The sequence below is a fragment of the Nicotiana sylvestris genome, chromosome 10, assembly GCF_000393655.2.
Source record: "Nicotiana sylvestris chromosome 10, ASM39365v2, whole genome shotgun sequence".
In the NCBI taxonomy this organism is placed as follows: domain Eukaryota; kingdom Viridiplantae; phylum Streptophyta; class Magnoliopsida; order Solanales; family Solanaceae; genus Nicotiana; species Nicotiana sylvestris.
Genome location: NC_091066.1, coordinates 34,776,951 through 34,797,753, shown reverse-complemented (window position 1 = coordinate 34,797,753; position 20,803 = coordinate 34,776,951). Strand labels below are relative to the sequence as shown.

Sequence of the window (20,803 nt, the reverse complement as noted above, 5' to 3'; positions counted from 1 at the left end):
CAGAACAGAAAATGTCAGCCCGTTCACCCACTGAACTTATTATTTTCGGCGTGAAGAATAAATTTATATATAAAATTATAAAAATTATAATAAACGGTGGATCTAAATTTATAAATTTAAAGATACAATAAATTCAATACTAAAAACCTTAAAAATTGAATTGATAAAATTTAAGTTTTAGATGGCTGTAATCGCATAACACGCAAATCGAAAATCAATAGGGTTGGGACATTAAAAACAGATAAGGCATTGAATTGAAAGTTGTAGAGTTGAAGGAAAAGGAATCGGGCATTATTAACATACCTCTCTACGTCCACGTCAATTACACGTGGTAAGGAGCCCACTTTTCACCTATTCCGTTTTATATATCTCTCTCGGTCAAAAAGGACTTATTTATCCTGTCTATATATAATAAGTATATATTATAACATTTTCATTGACCATTTCTTTCCTCCTCTCCTGCAATCTATTTTCTCATCTTCTTTTCGTTAAATCCAAGGTAAGAGACCTGATCGTTACCATCTCCCCTTCATTTTCCAGCAATTCCAGGTGATAATTATTTGCTAGCTTACATCTACAGCACGATTCATCCCTATCAAAATAATTTTCTGATTTTCATTTTCTTACGTTTGTTTCAAAGTTGATAGCTTCCTTATGTAGACGAATCAAGATCTTGAATTAATTAGTTCAGAATGACTGATAGTTGGGTGTGCCTATAAAGTCTCACGTTGGTAGCTAAAAAGACCGGGAACCCAAATATAAGGTGTAGGGATCTCGAAAACCGGACGGGTATAGTATCTTATTTTCATTATCTAACATAGTTCGAGTAAAAAATAATTAGAGTTTTAGTTGAACTCGGTTAGATCTGCATCTTGCATTAATACCACGCTAACCTGCAGATTCCCATGTATTTCAGCTACCTCCACCTTATTATTGTCCACTTCTTACCTGCTCTGTTCTTCAAATTTTGTTTTGATCTGATTCATGAAATCTTAATTTATACATTGAGAAAAATTACAGTGCAGCTAATAGGAACTTTCTAGTTTCAATTGCTTTGAAATAAAAAGGACAGCCCGGTCTACTAAGCTCCCACTATGCGCAGGGTCCGGGAGGCCCGACTACAAGGGTCTATTATACGCAGTCTTACCCTATATTTCTGCAAGAGACTGTTTCCACTACTCGAACTCATGATCTCCTGGTCACATGGTATTAACTTTACTAGTTACGCCAAGCTGTGTCTCAATTGCTTTGAAATATGGAAACATAATCACACCTCGTTCATCTACTTTTTCGGACTTATATTTTGGGGGACTTTTTATACCGCTTAGCATTACCACTTTCCCTAGTGTCAACGTACTTTTCGATTAGAATGAATATGCATTTTCGCATTATATCTACACCAGACGACAATGCGTCTAATATAGATAGGTGAATTTAGAATTTGAAGTCTTAAAATAGTACAATTTTTTCCTTTTTTGGCATATTTATACATAGTTCGTACGAAAGCAATTGAATCTGAAGAGCTTGCTCTAGATGCGCCGGCACCTCTACCAACATACTGTTTCCTACTACATTTTCATGAAATGAACCTAAAAGATCCATTGTGCATTTTCATTCTTTCAGGTTTACCAAGAACTGAAAAAATGAGCAATGAAAACTGTGATGAGGCATCTTCACAAAGGCGTGCCCCTCGTTTGAATGAGAGGATCCTCTCATCTTTGTCCAGGAGGTCTGTTGCTGCCCATCCTTGGCACGACCTCGAGATAGGTAGCTGTACAGCGCTACATTTTTCATTATTCATAATTTCACAAATTTAGCGGCGCCCTCTGACCATTCCTTATATTTATATTGCTTTTATTTGTAGGACCTGAAGCTCCAAGCGTTTTCAATGCTGTAAGTATAGCAAAATCATTCTGTTTATTAGTTAGTCTTAATTTCGTCAAGCCTCAAATGTAAGTTCAACAGCTGTGCGGCTAACTGGAATCCCCAGCCTAGGCCTAGGCACATCTTTTTTTTAAAATTGGGAAACCAGAATTGTAACTTACATAGAATAATCTTCTATATATGCGCAATTTTCGTACCACTCTTTACATGATGAAAGTAAGAACATCCTAACTGGTTATCCAGAACGCAAACACTTATCAGTATAGAAGTAGAAAATTGGCATTAGCACAATTTTCCATCCAATACGTCATTAATGTTCCAAACTCCTCAATTCTTGATTAATTAATTGTTAATGATAATCTTTGCCATGCGTAGGAAATTGAGAGCCTCATCTTCTTTAATCTCTTGATTATGGGGGATTTTGGTTTATTTGGACTGTTAAGTCTTTCATGTAAATAGATTAGAAAAATGAGAAAAGACTAGTTACTATATTAACTCTGTCTGTATAGAAACTCAAATGTGGTGGTGCTGTGATCTCTACAATGCATTCTTCATACAGGTCATCGAGATAACAAAGGGAAGTAAAGTCAAATACGAGCTGGACAAGAAAACTGGTCTTATTAAGGTATGACACAATGATCTAAATTAAGGTGGCTTTAAGGGATGAGGGTATTATTACCTGACAACCTTGGCTTTGGTTGAATATGTAGTAGTTTTTTTCTGATAGCAGCATTCTGAATCTCCCTTCTAAGCCTCTTCCGTGCATGAGCCAGGTTGATCGTGTCCTATATTCTTCAGTGGTTTACCCTCAGAACTATGGCTTCATTCCTCGAACACTCTGTGAAGATAACGACCCCATGGATGTATTAGTCCTCATGCAGGTATGTAAACTCGACTTGGTAAATTAATTTACAGTAAAGGGAAACAGCAAATGTCTATTGCATTAGCGACTAGCCTACTGTACATTTTAATCAAGAAGTGTTTATAGAAGACTGATTGAACAAAATTTGCCTTATTTTCCAACAGGAACCTGTCCTGCCAGGTTGTTTCCTTCGAGCTAGGGCAATCGGGCTGATGCCTATGATTGATCAGGTGCTTTCCTATTTTATGCCACGGGGTGAAGCTAATTATTATTACTTCCTCTTTATAGAAGTGATTTGTAATGACAAATTTTCTTCATCAATTAATTCAGGGAGAGAAAGATGATAAGATCATAGCAGTGTGTGCTGATGATCCAGAATATCGCCACTACACTAACATAAACCAGCTTCCCCCTCATCGCCTGGCTGAAATTCGCCGCTTCTTTGAAGATTGTATCCTCTTATTTTAATCTTGTAATTAACTCCCGAATATGTATCTGTAGAAAGTTTTCTGTGAGGAATTTCTTAACTCTATCTTCAGACAAGAAGAATGAAAACAAAGAGGTTGCTGTTGACGAGTTTCTGCCTCCAAGCACTGCTGTTGATGCCATTCAATACTCCATGTATGATTTTGTTAGCTCTGTAATGTTTTCACCGTTTTTACATTCATTTAACGTGATTTTGTTTATCTTTTTACGTTTGTACAGGGACCTGTATGCCGAATACATTTTACACACGTTGAGGAAGTAATTGATTCTCCTGCAGGTATAATAACGGAGTATCTATATATAGATACAATGGGAAGCCAAGACTGTCGCGTACCATTTAAATGATTTACTACCATATCGATTTCTTTTTCTTTTTCTTTTTCTTCTTTTCTTGGGGCTGTGATCTTATGATTTAGCAAAGGTCTTGTACTCCCCCTACTGCTCTAGAGACTAAAGTTGTGCTATTTTAATTATGTTGGCATGAATTCAGCATTGGTGTATCCTTTTCTCTGTATCTCGGAGAACTTCACTAGCAAAAATCCAGCTCTATTTCATAGTCTCCAACTTCGAACACTTGAACGTTGATATTTGCGTCATCTCATATCCATTTTGATGCTTGCTTATCAAAAAGAAAATGTAAGCTAGACTTGAACAAGTTACACTGGAATTATAACGTGAAGATTATCCGGATTAGATTATGATGGAATTATTAAGTAAAGATATTTTTTACTGATAGATGGTAGGTTCATTGAACTAAAAATAGGATATATGTGACATTTGTTTGATTTTACACAGGATAAACTTAGACAAACTTTTATTTTAAATTTTAGCATTGGCTTTCTTAAAAGACTTCTGGAAAAGGAGCACCTTTGTTATTTTGTTGATTTATCCCGAAATTGTTATCCCACATTAGAAGCAAGAAAAAATGCATAATTGGGACAAACAAATCATTGTATATCGCAATGTGACTGCGCTTGTGCAAAATGTACCTACACTCTTTACCGCATCAAACTATCAAGTTCATGAAAGATAATTAGCACTGAAAAAAGTTTTAAATGTGCACGAATAAACGATGTCAAGTTCAAGAGGTCCCAAGGTATTATGCCTTTTAAAATACTTGACAATGTTACTCGTATGTTCCTTTTCTTAAATAATTAAATGACAGTATACTCAAATGACAATACTTTACAAGGTTATAAAGCGCTCAATGCAAAAAAAAAAAAAAATGTCTTACCACTAATACTGCTCTCGTAATTGATCTTAAGGAGTAGGAAAACATTCACTTGTAATATTGTTAATAACAAAGAGAAATGGGAAAGAAATTAAAGTATATAATAGAGTAATAAATGGACTCAAAAAGAAGTTGGTAGCAAAGCCTCAGGATCCACTCAGCTACTGTTTCATCGTTGACTAAAGAGCGCTTTGCTAATTATGCCAGTGGCATCAATATATCGATCAACACACCTGGAGATACAACTACCCTCACTGCCACTCATACTACTCCCTGGTTTTGTAATACACTTGTCAAAGCATTTCTCCCTCACTGTCTGAAACATTTAAAAAGAATTACTTTAGAAGCAAAACCGTGTCGTGAAAACCAGATCAATCTGCCCATAGTATAGTATCAATAAATAATATCGTGATCCGAGAGAGAGAGAAACAATAAATCAGTGGCATAAACAAAGTTCCGCGATCATGCTCATTAGTTAAATACTGAATCTCACCCCATATAATCTCACCAATCAATTGGCAGTTGCTGAACCACACTAGTTCACACTACCAAAAGAATAACAGAGAATCAACATAGAGCACAATGGTGAAAAACAAACTATACAAGACCAACATGGATGGCTTCACAAAAGGAGGGTTTTAGGGTAGGAATAGAAAAGCAGTTATCCAATCACCAGGCCAATTGATTTGCGCTTAACCAAATACTAGAGCATAGAGTTTGTACTTTTCCATAAGCACTTATGAGACTGTAGCAAGGGATATCATATTGTTAAATTCTTCCTATAGAATCTTAAGGTCAAAATCGGCTATCCCTCTAAAGTAGACCGGCTAAATCCCAGTGCATAAAATATCAGCGAAATTGTTGGTTTAATTAATTATTTTTTATCTATTGAAATTCTTTGCAATGTGCTCTGTTAATTTAGTTTATATTAAAATTGTTTATTCGTGTTAAATTGATATTCTAATTTAACCCCCAAAAAATTTCTTAGCTTAGTCTACAAGGTCACTTCTTTCATCATCTGCATTAAAAGTGAAATTGTTCAGAATGTATTAGTTTTAGTTTAGCTTATATGACGTTAATTAATTCTTGTTGTTTATATTTCCAAATATTGTTTCTTTATCTTTATATTATTGTTTTTAAATTAATAAGTTGGTATTGTTTACTATTAATTATAAAAGTAAAACGTACAAAATTAAAATTGAATAGCTGAAAGTAAAATTTGATAGATTTTAATAAATTGTTAGATTTATTCATGAATTAGGAATAGAAAAGCCTGCCCACTTGTGAATCCTCAACCTATATATGCCAAATAGCTTCAAAAACAACAAAAATAGGCTATCCAAACTATTTTGAACAAAAATGAGAGCAGTGAAAGCCATCTGATACAGGGCTTTCTCCTGTAACCTGTCTTTCGATAAGAAGCGAGCTATTGGGGATCTATTCTAAGGAAGGAATGAAAGGACTGACTTTCCTCAACTAATAACATCTTAATCTACGATCTATGAATAAGAAATAGGAGCATCTATTGATTCGGATTAGTCAAAATAGAACTAGACAGATCAAGGTGCGGAAGGCATATCGCATTTTTTTTTCCAACGATATATATATTAAAATATAATTTATCTCAAATGAACTAAGTTACCGATTGTTATGTAGTTAACTATGTATTGTAGAAATAGTACACATATCATTGGAATAACCAACAATATGCATGTAATAACCTTTTTTAAAGCCTTGTGGGACCCATAAGTTTTTAGAAGCTTTGCATCTCATGCCAGTTCAGTCTCTATTCATAATTATAATGCAGTGCATTTTTGTTGGATCTAAAACTTTTGTCCTTTTATTTGTTACAGAAACCTTGCAATTGGAATCTGTTGGCATTTAGATAATCAACAAATTATTATTGGGTGCGTTTATTTGTCGAGAAAATATGAAGAAAAGTTCTTGCTCATACTCTTTGTAGAGAGTGGATCAAATTTTAAAGTTTAATCAAATCACCAGTACCTTTGTAAACAAAAAGAAATTGGCACAGCTAACAAGTCCATTATAGCTAAAGCAACTGGACCACACCCTTCATTATCACTTCTTCCCCACAATTCACGTAATCTCACCCCTGAACTTAAACCAATTCCTGCTTCTTAATTTTTTTCCTCACATTCTGAGATCTTTAGCTCTTTTTGCTCTGTTTATGGGCTCAAAAGGTTCAAGAGGCAGCTTTTATCACTATTCGCGATTCCCGCTGATTCTACATATTTTTCCTCAAAGATTCCTTGTGATTTTAGGAAATAGAGTTTTTTTCACTTATTCGCAATTGTCAAATGGTTAAAGCAAAGGACATTTGAGAAAAACTCATTCCTAGTATTTGCTTTGGTCCATCTTAGTGATGGCAAAATGGTTAAAAGAAAATAGCTATCCACTCATATTATCTATTTAAAAAATGGGTTGGATAAATAACTTTTTAAAAACGGGTCAAATATGACTAAGAATCATATTATCCACTTAGAAAATGGATAACCAATGGGTTTAACTTTTACATTTCCTAGATGCCCGGCAAGACGCGAGAAAGACCTGAAAGGCGAAAGAAGCCCTTCGATCAAATGAAAGTCTCAGCCCTAATTTAGTAAAGCCTCAAATTGAGGGTTCCTTAAGTTTGGGAGACTAAGAATTCTCCCAAAAGTGATCATATTCATGAAGTCATGGATAATATGGATATCCATATTATCCGCCATTAACTTGTTTTTTATCCTTATTAAATATGGGTCGGGTCGGATAATATATCCATTTTTTGCATTACATGTTTCTAGCCCGCCCATATCCGACCCAACTCGCCTGTTTGTCACCCCTTATCCGTCTTAGTTATACTAACAACATTATTCATGTTAAAAACAAACTGATTGCTGCGAATAGATGAATCAACCTAATAACAGGAATGAGTCCCTCAAATGGCCTTAATTCATCCATCAATTGTTAAAAGACGATGGGTCAACCAAGCCAATTCGAGAGACACACTAACAACGCTAAATATAAAGAAATAGAACAACAACATACCCAGTTTATTCCCAGCAGGTGACGTCTGGGGAGGGTAGTCTATACGCAGACCTTACCGCTACCTAATGAAAGTAGAGAGGTTTCCAATAGACCCTCGGCTCGGAAAAAAGAAAATATAAAGAAATACTATAGATTAAATATTTAAATACATAAACACAAGACATTAACTAATTTAAAATATATACAAGATAAAATTAATGATTTTTAACTATAATTGAACTATATAATAACACAAGATATTTCCTTACGATAAAAATAATTACACAACAAATTAACTATGTGATAACAAATTACTTTGATTTCAAAAAACTAGGAAATTAAGTTTTTGATATAACTATATAATAAGATAAAACATTAGCTAACTTATATGAAGATATATATGATTTGTTAAATGATAACTACAAATTAGCTAATTACCCACATTAACAATATTAAATAGCTAAACCCTATACCTTAAACCCATTATCATATAATTACTCCCTCTGTTTCAAAAAGATTGGTAATATTTCATTATTAGACCATTTTAAAAAGATTGTCATCTTTCAATATTTCCTTAATAGGAAGCATTTATAGCCACATAAATGTTATGGCAGGTTTCAAACACAAGTTTCAAAAGTTTTACAGCCACACAAATGTTACGGCTTATTTAAGACCACATATCTCAAACATTTTTCTTCTTTATTAACGTTTGTACCAAATCAAACTATGACAATCTTTTTGAAACAGAGGAAGTAGTATATTGGGTTATTATGTGGTTTGATTATAATTAACTAAATCATTAATTGTCATATTATTATCTAAATTAGCTAATGTATTGTGTTATAATATTATTAAGTACTTATTTCAATTTATCATATCACACTAATTTGTTGTTATAATATAGTGTGTTCCTCCATATGCCTTAGTTGATCCTTAGACTTATGGGTCAACCAAGACAATTTGAGGGACTCATTCTTGGTATTTGCATTGGTTGATCCACAGATCATAGATTTACTAAGGCACATTGAGGAACTTATTCCTATAATTTTCCATAGTTGATCCATAGATTCATTGACCAACCAAGGCCATTTTGAGGGACTCATTCTTATCATTTGCCTTGATTGATCGATGACCATAGATCCACCAATGTTATTTGAGGGACTCATTATGTTATTTGTCTTTGTTGATCCGTCGATCATACATCTACCAAGGTCATATGAAGGACTCATTTCCTAATAGAATTTCATCTTCTTCTTCCTCTATCAAACCCTTTCTTATAATATAAAAAATTAAGAACATTAACCAAGGTCATTTCAAGGGCGTATTCCTTTGTCTACATTTTCATTCCTTTTTTTCATTATTCCTTTTTCTACATTTTCTTTTTCTTCTTTCTTTTTTTTCTAAAATGACTAAAATCTTCTTGATATATTTTCAAATCAATCCATCACCTATTTTTCTTTTGCAAAACCCTTGCACCACTATCTCCATTTCCGATAATCATGAAGGGAAAAAACAGTATAATCACAAGGAATCGAATAGTGATAGAAACTACCTCTAAAGTTTTTAGAGCCACAAAGAGGAGCAAAAAAGTTCAAGATATTAGAATGGAGGAAAAAATCGAGATCAAAATTTTTTAAACTCAGGTGTTAGATTATGTGAGTTGTAAGAGAAAGAGTGATAGCAAAGGGTGGTCTCCAATTGCTTTTAACTGTAAAGGAACTTTTTAAACTATTGATGATAAAGATATTGATGATATAACTAAACTTTGAGAATGATCCATTCTCTACAAAGGGGTATAATGGGCTAAAACTTTTCTTCTTAGCATTTTCTATACAAACTTTCTCGACAAATAACCGCACGTTTTATTATTAAACATGTTAAAGCACTTAAATTTTATCTAGAATAGACTGATTTGACTTCAATGAATTTTTTTAGTCAATGGATTTTGGTCTTTTGGAGCTTTTACGAATGATAAAAGACATCTAATTTACAAGCTTATTTTAAAATATAAAAATATAGAATGTCTTATTCAGCCAAACTTTTACGCCCAAAATTTGAGCAAACTGTGTAAAAAATCTAATATGCCATTATTTTACTTTTGCTCCAATAACTACTCTTTTCTCTCCACTTGTTTCCCTTCAAACAATGTAGTTATTACTTCTAACCATGCTTAACAATTTTACATTGCCATCACCTAGAGCTTAACAAAAACATTTCATGCATCGTCTGCTTTAGATTCCATCCAAAAACGTTGTGTACATCTTATAATATTGTATAATTATACCTATACCTACTAGAACTATGTGACGAAACAAAGAATATATGGTTTACCAAATAAAAACTTTCCTAAAACTATAAGGTTAACCATCAATTATAGGTTGAAATATTTCTAAGTTCACCATATAGGTCTAGTAGGTGTAAACATAATGTATAGAATGTTTTGGAGAGAAACCAAAGTGGGGGGAAGCATGAAGATTTTTTGCTCAGCTCTAATTGTTGGTAAATCGTATTTATCGTTCATACTTTTAAGGTAGCTAGGAAGGAGGCGAAGATGGCAGTGACGGAGGCTAAGACGACAGCTTTTGCTCGTCTGTATGAGGAACTAAGGAACAAAGGTGGGGAGAAGAAGTTATTCCGACTCGCTAAGGCGAGAGAGAGGACAACTCGGGATCAGGATAAACTTCTAAGTGAAGAAGGGGATCAGGATACTATACTTGGGGAATCGAGGAATGCCGACAGTCACCATGAAGTAAGTAATTGTAGGGACATTGAGATCGATGAAGTCATGGAGGCAATGCGTAAGATGAGAAGGGGCAGAGCTACCGGGCCAGACGAAATTCCGGTTGAACTGTGGAGGTGTGTGGGTAGAGCAGGCTTGGAATGGCTTACTGCATTGTTTAGTGTTATATTCAAGACTAATAGAATGCCTGAAGAGTGGAGGTGGAGTACAATGGTCCCGCTGTATAAGAACAAAGGTGATGTCCAGAGCTGTAACAACTATAGGGGCATCAAATTATTAAGTCATACCATGAAAGTTTGGGAGAGAGTGGTAGAAATGAGAGTGCGAAGGACGGTGTCTATTTCAGACAACCAGTTCGGGTTCATGCCGGGACGATCTACCACAGAAGCTATCCACCTTATTAGGAGGATGGTGGAACAGTACAGAGATAAGAAGAAGGATCTCCACATGGTGTTTATTGATCTGGAGAAAGCGTACGATAAGGTTCCTAGGAAGGTCTTATGGAGCTGCTTAGAGGATAAAGGGGTCCCGAGTAACTATATTAGGGTGATTAAAGACATGTATGATGGAGCTAAGACTCGGGTTAGGACAGTAGGAGGCGACTCTGAACACTTTCCAGTTATTACGGGGTTGCACCAAGGGTCTGCGCTCAGCCCATTCCTATTTGCCCTGGTGATGGATGCACTGACTCATCATATTCAAGGGGAGGTTCCATGGTGCATGCTATTTGCTGATGACATTATTCTAATTGACGAGACAAGAGGCGGCGTCAACGAGAGGCTAGAGATTTGGAGACATGCTCTTGAGTCTAAAGGTTTCAAGTTGAGTAGGACGAAGACGGAATACCTCGAGTGCAAATTTGGAGTTGAGCCGACGGAAGCGGGAGTTGAAGTGAGGCTTGACTCTCAAGTCATTCCCAAGAGAGGTAGTTTCAAGTACCTTGGATCGGTTATTCAGGGGATCGGGGAGATTGACGAGGATGTCACACACCGTATAGGGGTGGGGTGGATGAAGTGGAGGTTAGCGTCGGGAGTCTTGTGTGACAAGAAAGTGCCACCGTTACTAAAAGGTAAGTTTTATAGAGCAGTGGTTAGGCCTGCCATGTTGTATGGAACTGAATGTTGGCCGGTAAAGAACTCACACATCCAGAAGATGAAAGTAGCAGAGATGAGGATGTTGAGGTGGATGTGCGGGCATACAAGGATGGATAAGATTAGGAATGAAGATATTCGAGAGAAGGTGGGTGTGGCCCCCATGGAGGACAAGATGCGGGAAGTAAGACTCAGATGGTTCGGGCACATTCAGAGGAGGAGCACTGATGCACCGGTGAGGAGGTGTGAGCGACTGGCTGTAGTGGGCACGCGGAGAGGTAGAGGAAGACCTAAGAAGTATTGGGGAGAGGTGATCAGACAGGACATGACGCGACTTAGGATTACTGAGGACATGGCCCTTGATAGGGAATTATGGAGGTCGAGCATTAAGGTTGTAGGTTAGGGGAGAGTGTGAATATTTCTACAGCACAATAGAGGGAGACTATCCAGTTAGGAGTTAGACTAGGAATGTCATTGGTCGTCTATTGATGCAGGGCTTTACCTTCTAGTTGTACTATACCAGCCATCTATTTCGTATTTCGTATTTCGTATTTCGTATTTCGTATCCTGTATTTCATATTTCATATCTCTTATATATTGTTGTTATTTTTATTACGCATTTTTATGGTACTAATATATCATCTCCTATTGCTTTTTTGAGCCGAGGGTCTCCTGGAAACAGCCTCTCTACCTTTCGGGGTAGAGGTAGGGTCTGCGTACATATTACCCTCCCCAGACTCCACTTGTGAGATTATACTGGGTCGTTGTTGTTGTTGTTGTACTTTTCCTCGCTTTGAATTCCTCCCAAAACGTTCTATAAATTTTTTATGACATTGTACATAGTATATTTACACCTACTAAAACTATACCGCAAACCTAAAAATATACTATCAAATAGAATTTTTCTAGAAGGTCAACCAAACCAATTACCGGATGAAATATTTCTAGGTTCACCGGAGCTTTAGTAGGTGTAGGTATAATATATACCCCCTCCGTTCCAATTTATGTGAATCTGTTTGACTGGGCACGGAGTTTAAGAAAAAAATGAAGATTTTTGGAATTTGTGGTCCTAAACAAGTCCAAATGGGGCGCAGCGTATTTGTATGGTTATAAATCCTTCTCATTAAGGGTAGAGTTGTAAGTTTAAGCTAAATTATTACCAAATTTAGAAAGGATTCATTCTTTTTGGAACGGACCAAAAAGGAAATAGGTTCACATAAACTGGAACAGAGGGAGTAACATTTTGGAGAAACCAACTTAGAAGAAAGCATAAAGATTATAGTTTGGCTCTATGTGTTGGGAATGTAAAATTGCTAAGTATGCTTAGAAGTAATAGTTACATTTTAAGAGAAAAATTAATTGGAGGGAAAAGAGTAGCTTTTGGAACCAAACTAAAATAAGGACACATTAAACTTTTTACATTATTTGTCTAAATTCTTGCCATGAAAGTTTAGCGGAATAGCACTTCTATTATTATTTTGATAATAGCACTTCCCTTTTTTTATGACTTAAAACAGGTTTAAGTAAATCAGATATCATCTGTACTATTTGTGCGATACATGGTTAACCAAGCATAATAAGCATTAACCGAATACATTCGATATAAATTACTTTGTAATATATAATTCGCCTTTTTTGTTCAAAATAGTTTGAATAGCCTATATTTTGTTGTTTTCATAATTTCGGCCTATTTAGGTTGAGAATCCCCTAATTGTCATGATCGTTAATGCCTATTCTATTGGTTGTCCTTGCCTTATTCTATATCTGATCCCCTTGGCAGAAAATCATAGATGTCACTGCTTCTCCGTGCAGATTGCAACCACAAATAAATCATGAAAAGTAGATACATATTTCATGACAACTAACTTATAGCCGATAACCGACCAATTATCAGCAGGTTTTTCACATCACTTATAAGTTATAAGTCAATGAACAACTAAACACGAATCAAAGCCAAAACCTATAGTGAGATGAAAAAGACAGAGAGATGAGATAAAACCTCGAGAAATTGCTCAGCGTAGGCCTGGGCAAGCTGAGTTTTAAGCTGGTCCATCAAGTCACTGTTTGACGATGATCCAATAGACGGTGCCGAAAAAGAATCCATATCTTCACTCTCGTTATCGCCTTAAGATTGTAAAACCCTAGATGTTACTGTTTATGGTGCTCTGAAACTTGAAACCAGAGCCGTCGCACTTACACCTCTAAGCTTTACTTTTCTTTCTCGAGAATTACGGCGGAGTGCTTCTTTTTTTAAAAGCAAAATACTACTCGTCTTTTATTTTCTTGGATATTGCATAATGACAATAATGAAGTACAATTTCAGTATTTGACTATTCATATAAAGATTCTTATAAGTTATGATTCTATGGTGTAACTATTATTTACATAATTAATGTAATTTAATCAACCATAAGAATGTTTACCTCATTTTTTATATTAGTTTAAGTTTTACTTCGTTTTAGAAATTTGGTCTCACAAGGCTAGGAAAAGGGGAAAGAAGAGATAGGTGGTCCGGGAACAACAATGAGAGAGGTCTCGCAGGCCATCCACCCCCCCCCCACACACACACCCTCACCCCTTCTCCATGCATATATTGTTCAACCGAGATGCAGAAATCTTTTTTTAAAATTAATTAATTAATGATTCACCAAGCCATAGTAAATTTCGCAGTAATAGCAAGTTCAAGGAAATGAAACTAAGACACGAAGCTTTCCTTTTTCTTTTTACTTAGTCGTGGAGCATTTTAAGTATTTGCTTTAGGGATCGTTCTTGTGCATCTCCTTGCTTTATAGCAATTATTGCCCGATTTTAGAAGATATAGCTCTCGTCTCATCTTATTCTTTGAAATTGGAGGCTGTTCTAATTTCCTACTGAAATAGGCAAGCGAAGGAAGAACTAATCGTACCGTATTGTGTTCCATAGCCCTGGGGCTATTTACAAGTAGCTAATTAAGAAGTCTCAAATGTACTTCTAATACTGCATCTTTGATGCAGTCATCGATTGTCCCGAGAGGACATAATTACCGCAAGAAAAAATGTTAATGACGAGGAAGGCTTTTTGTTACTTTTTATTGATGTTGTTAGGAAATCTGCACATATATGATCACATATTTAGTGATGGGTTCACAGTAGCTTAGCTTTATGTTTTGATGATCCAACAAACTTACTGTCAAAGAACCACATAAGGAACCTGACACACTTGGTACTCAACTCAAATCAACGGACTCCAGCTAATGTGAGTTGATATGACTTCAGAAGATAGAGAATCAACACAGGGACGATACCCTTGAGTTTTCCTGACAGCAGTACAAAATCAACTGTTTACAGCTGAAAAGTGACTGCCTGCACTACACACAGAAACAGTGCAGCACAGTTCAGCAGTCACTTCTTATTGACCTACCAATCATTCAAGTGATGTCATCCATGTTGTATTAATATTAAACATTACAACAAAATATCACTTGAACACCTGAGAATTCATTCAAGCATTCAAGTATCTGACAATCAAGCATTTAGTTCTCAAGTGTATCAAGAACAAAGTTTAACGCTACTATGGACTAGTTCTTAGGAACTCATTGTAAATCATAAACCTTCAGTGTTTGAGTCGTGACTAGAGTTAGTTATGAGTTTAAATCGTTGTAATAGATGTATTGCAAAGTGGCTTGTAGTAGGTGTATTATAAGTTAAAGAGGGATTAAGAGTTTAATTCCTAGATTGCATAGGTTGTAATATAAAGTTGCTCATAGTGAAGTTGAAATCCTACCAGTGTAGGTCGTGGTATTTTGTCTCCTTGAGCAGAGATTTTTTCACGTAAAAACTCCCTCTTTCATTTACTTACTGTTACATTAGCATTCTCTATGGAAACCTATATACAACCTGGTCTCTATATAGTTTGGTAGACTCATATATTCTATCAATTGGTATCAGAGCGGGTTATTTTTATCAGGTTAACACCTAGGAAGGATCCTCATGGTTGCTCCACCAAATTTTGAAGAAGGTCAGTCTACGTATAGACCACCTAGGTTCAATGGGCAATACTATGGGTGGTGAAAGACAAGAATGCGTGACTTTATCATGGCAGAAGATTCTGAGTTATGGAACGTTATATGTGATGGTCCTTATGTCCCAACAAAGAAGGTCGGAGACCTTCCAGTGACGACGTCAAAAACTAGGAAAGAATACAATGATGCATCTAGGAAAGCTGTGGAGAAAAACTTTTGTGCCAAGAAAATTTTGGTGTGTGGCATAGTACCTAATGAATACAACATGATCTTAGCTTGTTAATCCGCCAAAGAAATATGTGAAGCTTTTCAAACATCACACGAGGGAACTACTCAAGTAAAGCAATCTAAGATTGATATGCTCACCACTGAGTATGAGCTCTTCAGGATGAAAGACGATAAATCTATTCAAGACATGCACACAAGATTTACTTCCATCATAAATGAGCTACACTCACTTGGTGAAATCATTCCTATGAGCAAGCTCGTGAGGAAAATTCTCAGTGTTTCGCCCAGTTCATGGGAGAGCAAAGTGAATGCCATTACTGAAGCAAAGGATCTGCAGGCCCTGACTATAGATGAGCTAGTTGGAAATCTTAAAACCTACGAAATGAAAAGAAGAAGGGCAGTGAAAGAAGAGAACCAAAGAAAGAAAAGAACCTGGTACTCAAAGTTGAAAGCAATGACTCAAGTGAGGAAGACTGTGACATGGCTTACCAAACCAAAAGGTTTCAGAAAATGGTCAGAATGAATGGAGTGATACCAAAGAGAGGCAGTTCCAATAGACCAAAGAATTATGACATTTGTCATAAATGTGGAAAGCCTGGGCATTTTATCAAAGATTGCCCTCTCCTGAAGCAAGAACACTTCAAGTACAACCCTGTTAAAGTAGCCAAGAGGAACTCGGTTCCTAACAAACAATTCAAAAGAAAGAATATTATTGACAATGTTGTGAAGCAAGCTCTTGCAGCATGGGGAGATTCCTCTAGTGAGTCTGAAGAAGAAACTGATGCAGGTGATAGTTCTATGGTGGCAGTTAAAAGTGAAGCAAATGAATATGATTCAATATTTTCTTTGATGGCTCAATTAGACAATGATGAAGATGATGACAATGATGAGGTAAACTTCAGGGATGTTCAGAGAAATTTGAAATCCTACTCTCCTAAGAAACTCATGTCAATAGCAAATGTATTAATTGATGCCTATCATAGTCTTGTAGATAATAAGGATGCTTTGACCATAGAATTAGGAGATGTTGAGCAAACTAGAGATGACTTGGTAGTCTGTGTGGTTAATTTGAAGGAAACTATAGATAATCTGGAAAGTGAAAAAAAAGGCTCTAACTGAGAAAATCACTAGTGTAGAACACGAAAGAGATGATCTGATGGTAGTAATAGTTGTCTTAAAAGAAACCATTGAGAATTTCAGTAAAGAAAAAGATGCCTTAGTGGAAAAAGTGACTGTTATTGAGCAGGAGAGAGATGACTTCTTAGTAGTGATTGTAGACTTAAAGGAAACAATAGAGGGACTCAGAGCTGAGTGTAGGCCTGGAAATTCTGAAAAAGGAAAAAAAGTAGCTAGTGAGGCACACATTAAGCTTGAAAACGAGTTAAATGCTGTAAGAACTAGTTTGTGTGCTGAACTTGAGAAAAATAGATAGCTCTAAGCAGAACTGGAAAGAGTAAAAAATGATCTTGAGAAGTCCCTTAAGTGGACCTGGTCCTCGAATGCTATTACTGTCATGTATGTTAATAATGGTGGAAACAGGTAGGGAATAGGGTTTCAAAGAGAGACAACACCTTATAACCCTCATAGCAAGTACGTAACTGTATCTGATTACTCACTGTGTACCTACTGTGGGAACAATGGACATTTCAAAGAAAATTGCCAAGCCAGGGTTCAGTCTCTTCAGAAGAACAAAGTTTTTGCTGAAAGAGTAACTGCTAAAAGAGGACCAGGTGCCACCCATAAAAAGCGCATGTTACCTGCATGGACTAGAAGAACACGTATTCATCCTCTTGCTTATTACAAAGGACCCAAACTTGCGTGGGTTCTTAAATCTAACCCGTGATCTCCTTGTATAGGGAACAGTGAAAGAAAGCAATCAACAATGGTTCATGGACAATGGATGCTCAAAACACATGACTGAAAATACCATGGACTTTCTTTCACTAAAAGCCCTGCAATGAGGGAGTGTATCCTTTGGAAATGGGGAAAAGGGATACATTCTTGGTGTTGGAAAAATTGGAAAGTCGCTCACTCACTCAAGTGAGAATGTGTACTACGTCAATGGCCTTAAGTACAGTCTCTTGAGTATGTGATAAAGGAAACAAGGTGGAATTTTTGTCCAAGATATGCACAGTTACAAATCTAGTAACTGGTGAAGTGGTACTTGTGGCCAAAAGATACAAGAATATCTACGTTGTTGATTTTAAGTCCTTACAAAGTGGTGATCTGAGTTGCCTAAAAGCAGTTGATGATGATGCTGAAATATGGCACAGAAGACTGGGGCATGCAAGCTTCTCTCTACTGAATAAACTGGTTCAGAAGGACCTGGTCCGTGATCTACCCATGTCAAAGTTCAAAGAACATAAAGTTTGTGATGCCTAAGATAGAGAGAAGTATGTGAAATCCTCATTTAAGCCAAAGAAGGATGTCAGCACCTCAAAACCACTTGATCTCCTTCATATGGATCTATGTGGCCCGATGAGAGTGCAAAGCATGGGAGGAAAGAGATATATCTTTATGATAGTGGATGACTATTCCAGATTCACTTGGACTCTGTTTCTTAGAACAAAATATGAAACCTTTGAAGTTTTCATAGCCTTTGTAAAGAAAATCCAAGTGAAGATGGAATCAAGAGAAGCATGCATTAGATCAGATCATGGAACAGAATTTGACAATGCTAAGTTTGATGACGAGAATGGCATTACTCACAACTTCTCAGCCCCAAGAACTCCCCAGCAAAATGGAGTTATGGAAAGGAATAATAGAACCCTTGAGGAAATGGCAAGAACAATGTTGATCGACAGTGGGATTGCTAAGAACTTCTGGGCTGAAGCTATCAACAGTGCCTACTACTTAGTGAACAGGTGCATGATTAGATCTCTCTTGAATAAAACTCCCTATGAGTTGTTGAATGGAAGGAAGCCAAAGTTGACTCACTTAAAAACATTTGGGTGTAAATATTATGTTCTCAACAATAGAAAGGATCAGCTTGGAAAATTTGATGCCAAGAGTGATGAAGGAATATTTTTAGGGTACTCTTCTCAAAGTAAAGCCTACAAGATATATAACAAGCGGACTTAGTGTGTTGAGGAAAGTGTACATGTAATCTTTGACTAGTCCTATCTATACTATGAGAAAAGCAACAAGGATGATCAAGATGGAGAGCCTCTGCTAGTTCCAGGTCAAGTCATTAGTATGACAAACAGAAAGGCAGACATGATGAGTCAAGTGAAGGAGACAAGTGAAGACAATGCAGTCTCTTCCTCAACATTTGGAGAGGAACCAGGTACCACAATAACAACCACTGAAGCTGAAGAAAGAGTGGTTGATGCAATTCAAAGTACTCCATAGGTAGCTGAGATAAGAATGCAAGGGAACCGGTCAAACTTACCCAGCTCCTCTACAAATGAGGCTCAAGTGCCCAATTGGAAACACAAAAGCTCCCATACTCTTGACAGCATAATTACCCCTCTGGATTCAGGAGTACAAACCAGATCAAAATCCAGAAATTCACTTGCTTTCTCAGCCTTTCTTTCCCAAATAGAACCCAAAAACATCAAGGAAGCCTTAAAATATGCAAATTGGTTTACAGCCATGCACGATGAGTTGCATCAGTTCAAAAGGAACAAGGTATAGCACCTGGTACCTAGAGCCTCAGATCGAACCATCATAAAAACCAGGTGGATATTCAAGAATAAGCTTAATAAACATGGAAACACTACTAGGAACAAAGCAAGGCTGGTGGTTCAAGGCTACAATCAGGAGGAAGGAATTGATTATGATGAGACTTTTGCTCCAGTTGCTCGCATGAAAACCATCAGAATCCTCATTGCCTTTGCATCTCATATGGAATTCACTCTGTTCCAAATGGATGTCGAAAGTGCATTTCTGAATGGATTCCTCAAGGAAGAAGTCTATGTAAAGCAACCTCCAGGTTTTGAATGTCATGAACACCCTGAATATGTGTTTAAATTGGACAAGGCACTGTATGGGTTGAAGCAGGCTCCTCGAGCTTGGTATGAAAGACTGTCAAAGTTTCTCTTAGAAAATGGTTTCATAAGAGGAAAAATTGACAACACTTTGTTTCTGAAGAAACAAGGGAGGAACCTGCTCATCGTTCAAGTATATGTTGATGATATCATTTTTGGGGCAACAGGTGATTCAATGTGTGAAGAATTTGCAAAACTCATGGGAAGTGAGTTTGAAATGAGGATGATGGGTGAGGTAAATTTCTTCTTGGGTCTTCAAGTGAAGCAGTCCACAAAGGGTACATTCATCTGCAAGCAGAAATACATCAAGGAGCTCCTAAAGAAGTTTGATATGGAAGCATCAAAAGTGATTGACACTCCCATTGCCACTGCGACTCGACTAGGCATGGATGAATATGACTCTCCTATAAATCAAACCATGTATAAAGGCCATTACTGGGTCTCTTATCTACCTTACTGCCAGCAGACATGATATTGTCTTTAGTGTGGGGCTATGTGCAAGGTTTTAGTCAAATGCATCTGACAATCAAGTGCATCAAGAACAAAGTTTAACACTACGGACCAGTTCTTACAGCTAGTATCTTGTATGTTCTTAGTTGAGTTGTAACTTTTTAATTATTATTTATTGAAACTCCTACTTTGCTTATCTAGAAGCGTTACCTAGGAACCTATTGTAAATCATAAACCTTCAATGTTTCTGTCGTGACTGGAGTTAGTCATGAGTTGAAGTCTTTATAATAGGTGTATTGCAAAGTGGCTTGTAGTAGGTGTATTACAAGTTAGAGAGGGATTAAGAGTTTAATTCCTAGATTGCATAGGTTGTAATCTAAAGTTACTCATAGTGAATTTGAAATCCTACCAGTGTAGGTCGTGGTTTTTTATCCCTTTGAGCAGGGATGTTTTCACGTAAAAACTCCATGTTTCATTTACTTACTGTTACATTAGCATTCTCTGTGGAAACCTATATAGAACCTAGTCTATATATAGTTTGATAGACTCATATATTCTATCATTTAGTCTCCTGATGCTATTGAGTGTCCCACTCTAGTATCCGCTTTGATTCTTGCAACTACTATGGTAATAGCTTGCATTTTCATGATAGCAAGGTACTCTCCGTTATTTGGATCCACATAGGGCTTTGATTGTTATTAATTTTACAGGAGCTATGACGTCATTCCTTGCGACAGCTGTTGGAGTATTACAGAGTGATTTAAACATAATAATCGCAAATGCACCTTTCTTTTATCAAATCTTAGGGATATGAT

General features: G+C 36.5%; 1 protein-coding gene across 2 annotated transcripts; it reads left to right on the top strand.

The window, feature by feature from the left end:
* The first annotated feature begins 391 nt into the window (after positions 1-391).
* LOC104224507 (soluble inorganic pyrophosphatase PPA1) lies at positions 392-3,796 on the top strand. 2 transcript variants are annotated; one of them, XM_009776180.2, is made up of 9 exons: positions 392-499; positions 1,624-1,767; positions 1,865-1,893; positions 2,444-2,509; positions 2,658-2,765; positions 2,911-2,976; positions 3,077-3,197; positions 3,286-3,367; positions 3,452-3,796. In XM_009776180.2, exons 2-9 carry the CDS (start codon positions 1,644-1,646, stop codon positions 3,492-3,494), a joined length of 639 nt encoding a protein of 212 aa, XP_009774482.1. In that variant the 5' UTR covers positions 392-499; positions 1,624-1,643; the 3' UTR covers positions 3,495-3,796. The 2 variants fall into 2 exon arrangements, with proteins under 2 accessions (XP_009774482.1, XP_009774489.1); XM_009776187.2 differs by having other exon boundaries at positions 392-549.
* Positions 3,797-20,803: the final 17,007 nt, after the last annotated feature.

Excerpts from the sequence above, each read along its gene's own strand:
- LOC104224507 (XM_009776180.2), top strand. The coding sequence starts at position 1,644 with ATGAGCAATGAAAACTGTGATGAGGCATCTTCACAAAGGCGTGCCCCT. Across the intron at positions 1,894-2,443 it reads CTCCAAGCGTTTTCAATGCT|GTCATCGAGATAACAAAGGG; the intron begins GTAAGTATAGCA and ends TTCTTCATACAG. Across the intron at positions 3,368-3,451 it reads GATGCCATTCAATACTCCAT|GGACCTGTATGCCGAATACA; the intron begins GTATGATTTTGT and ends ACGTTTGTACAG.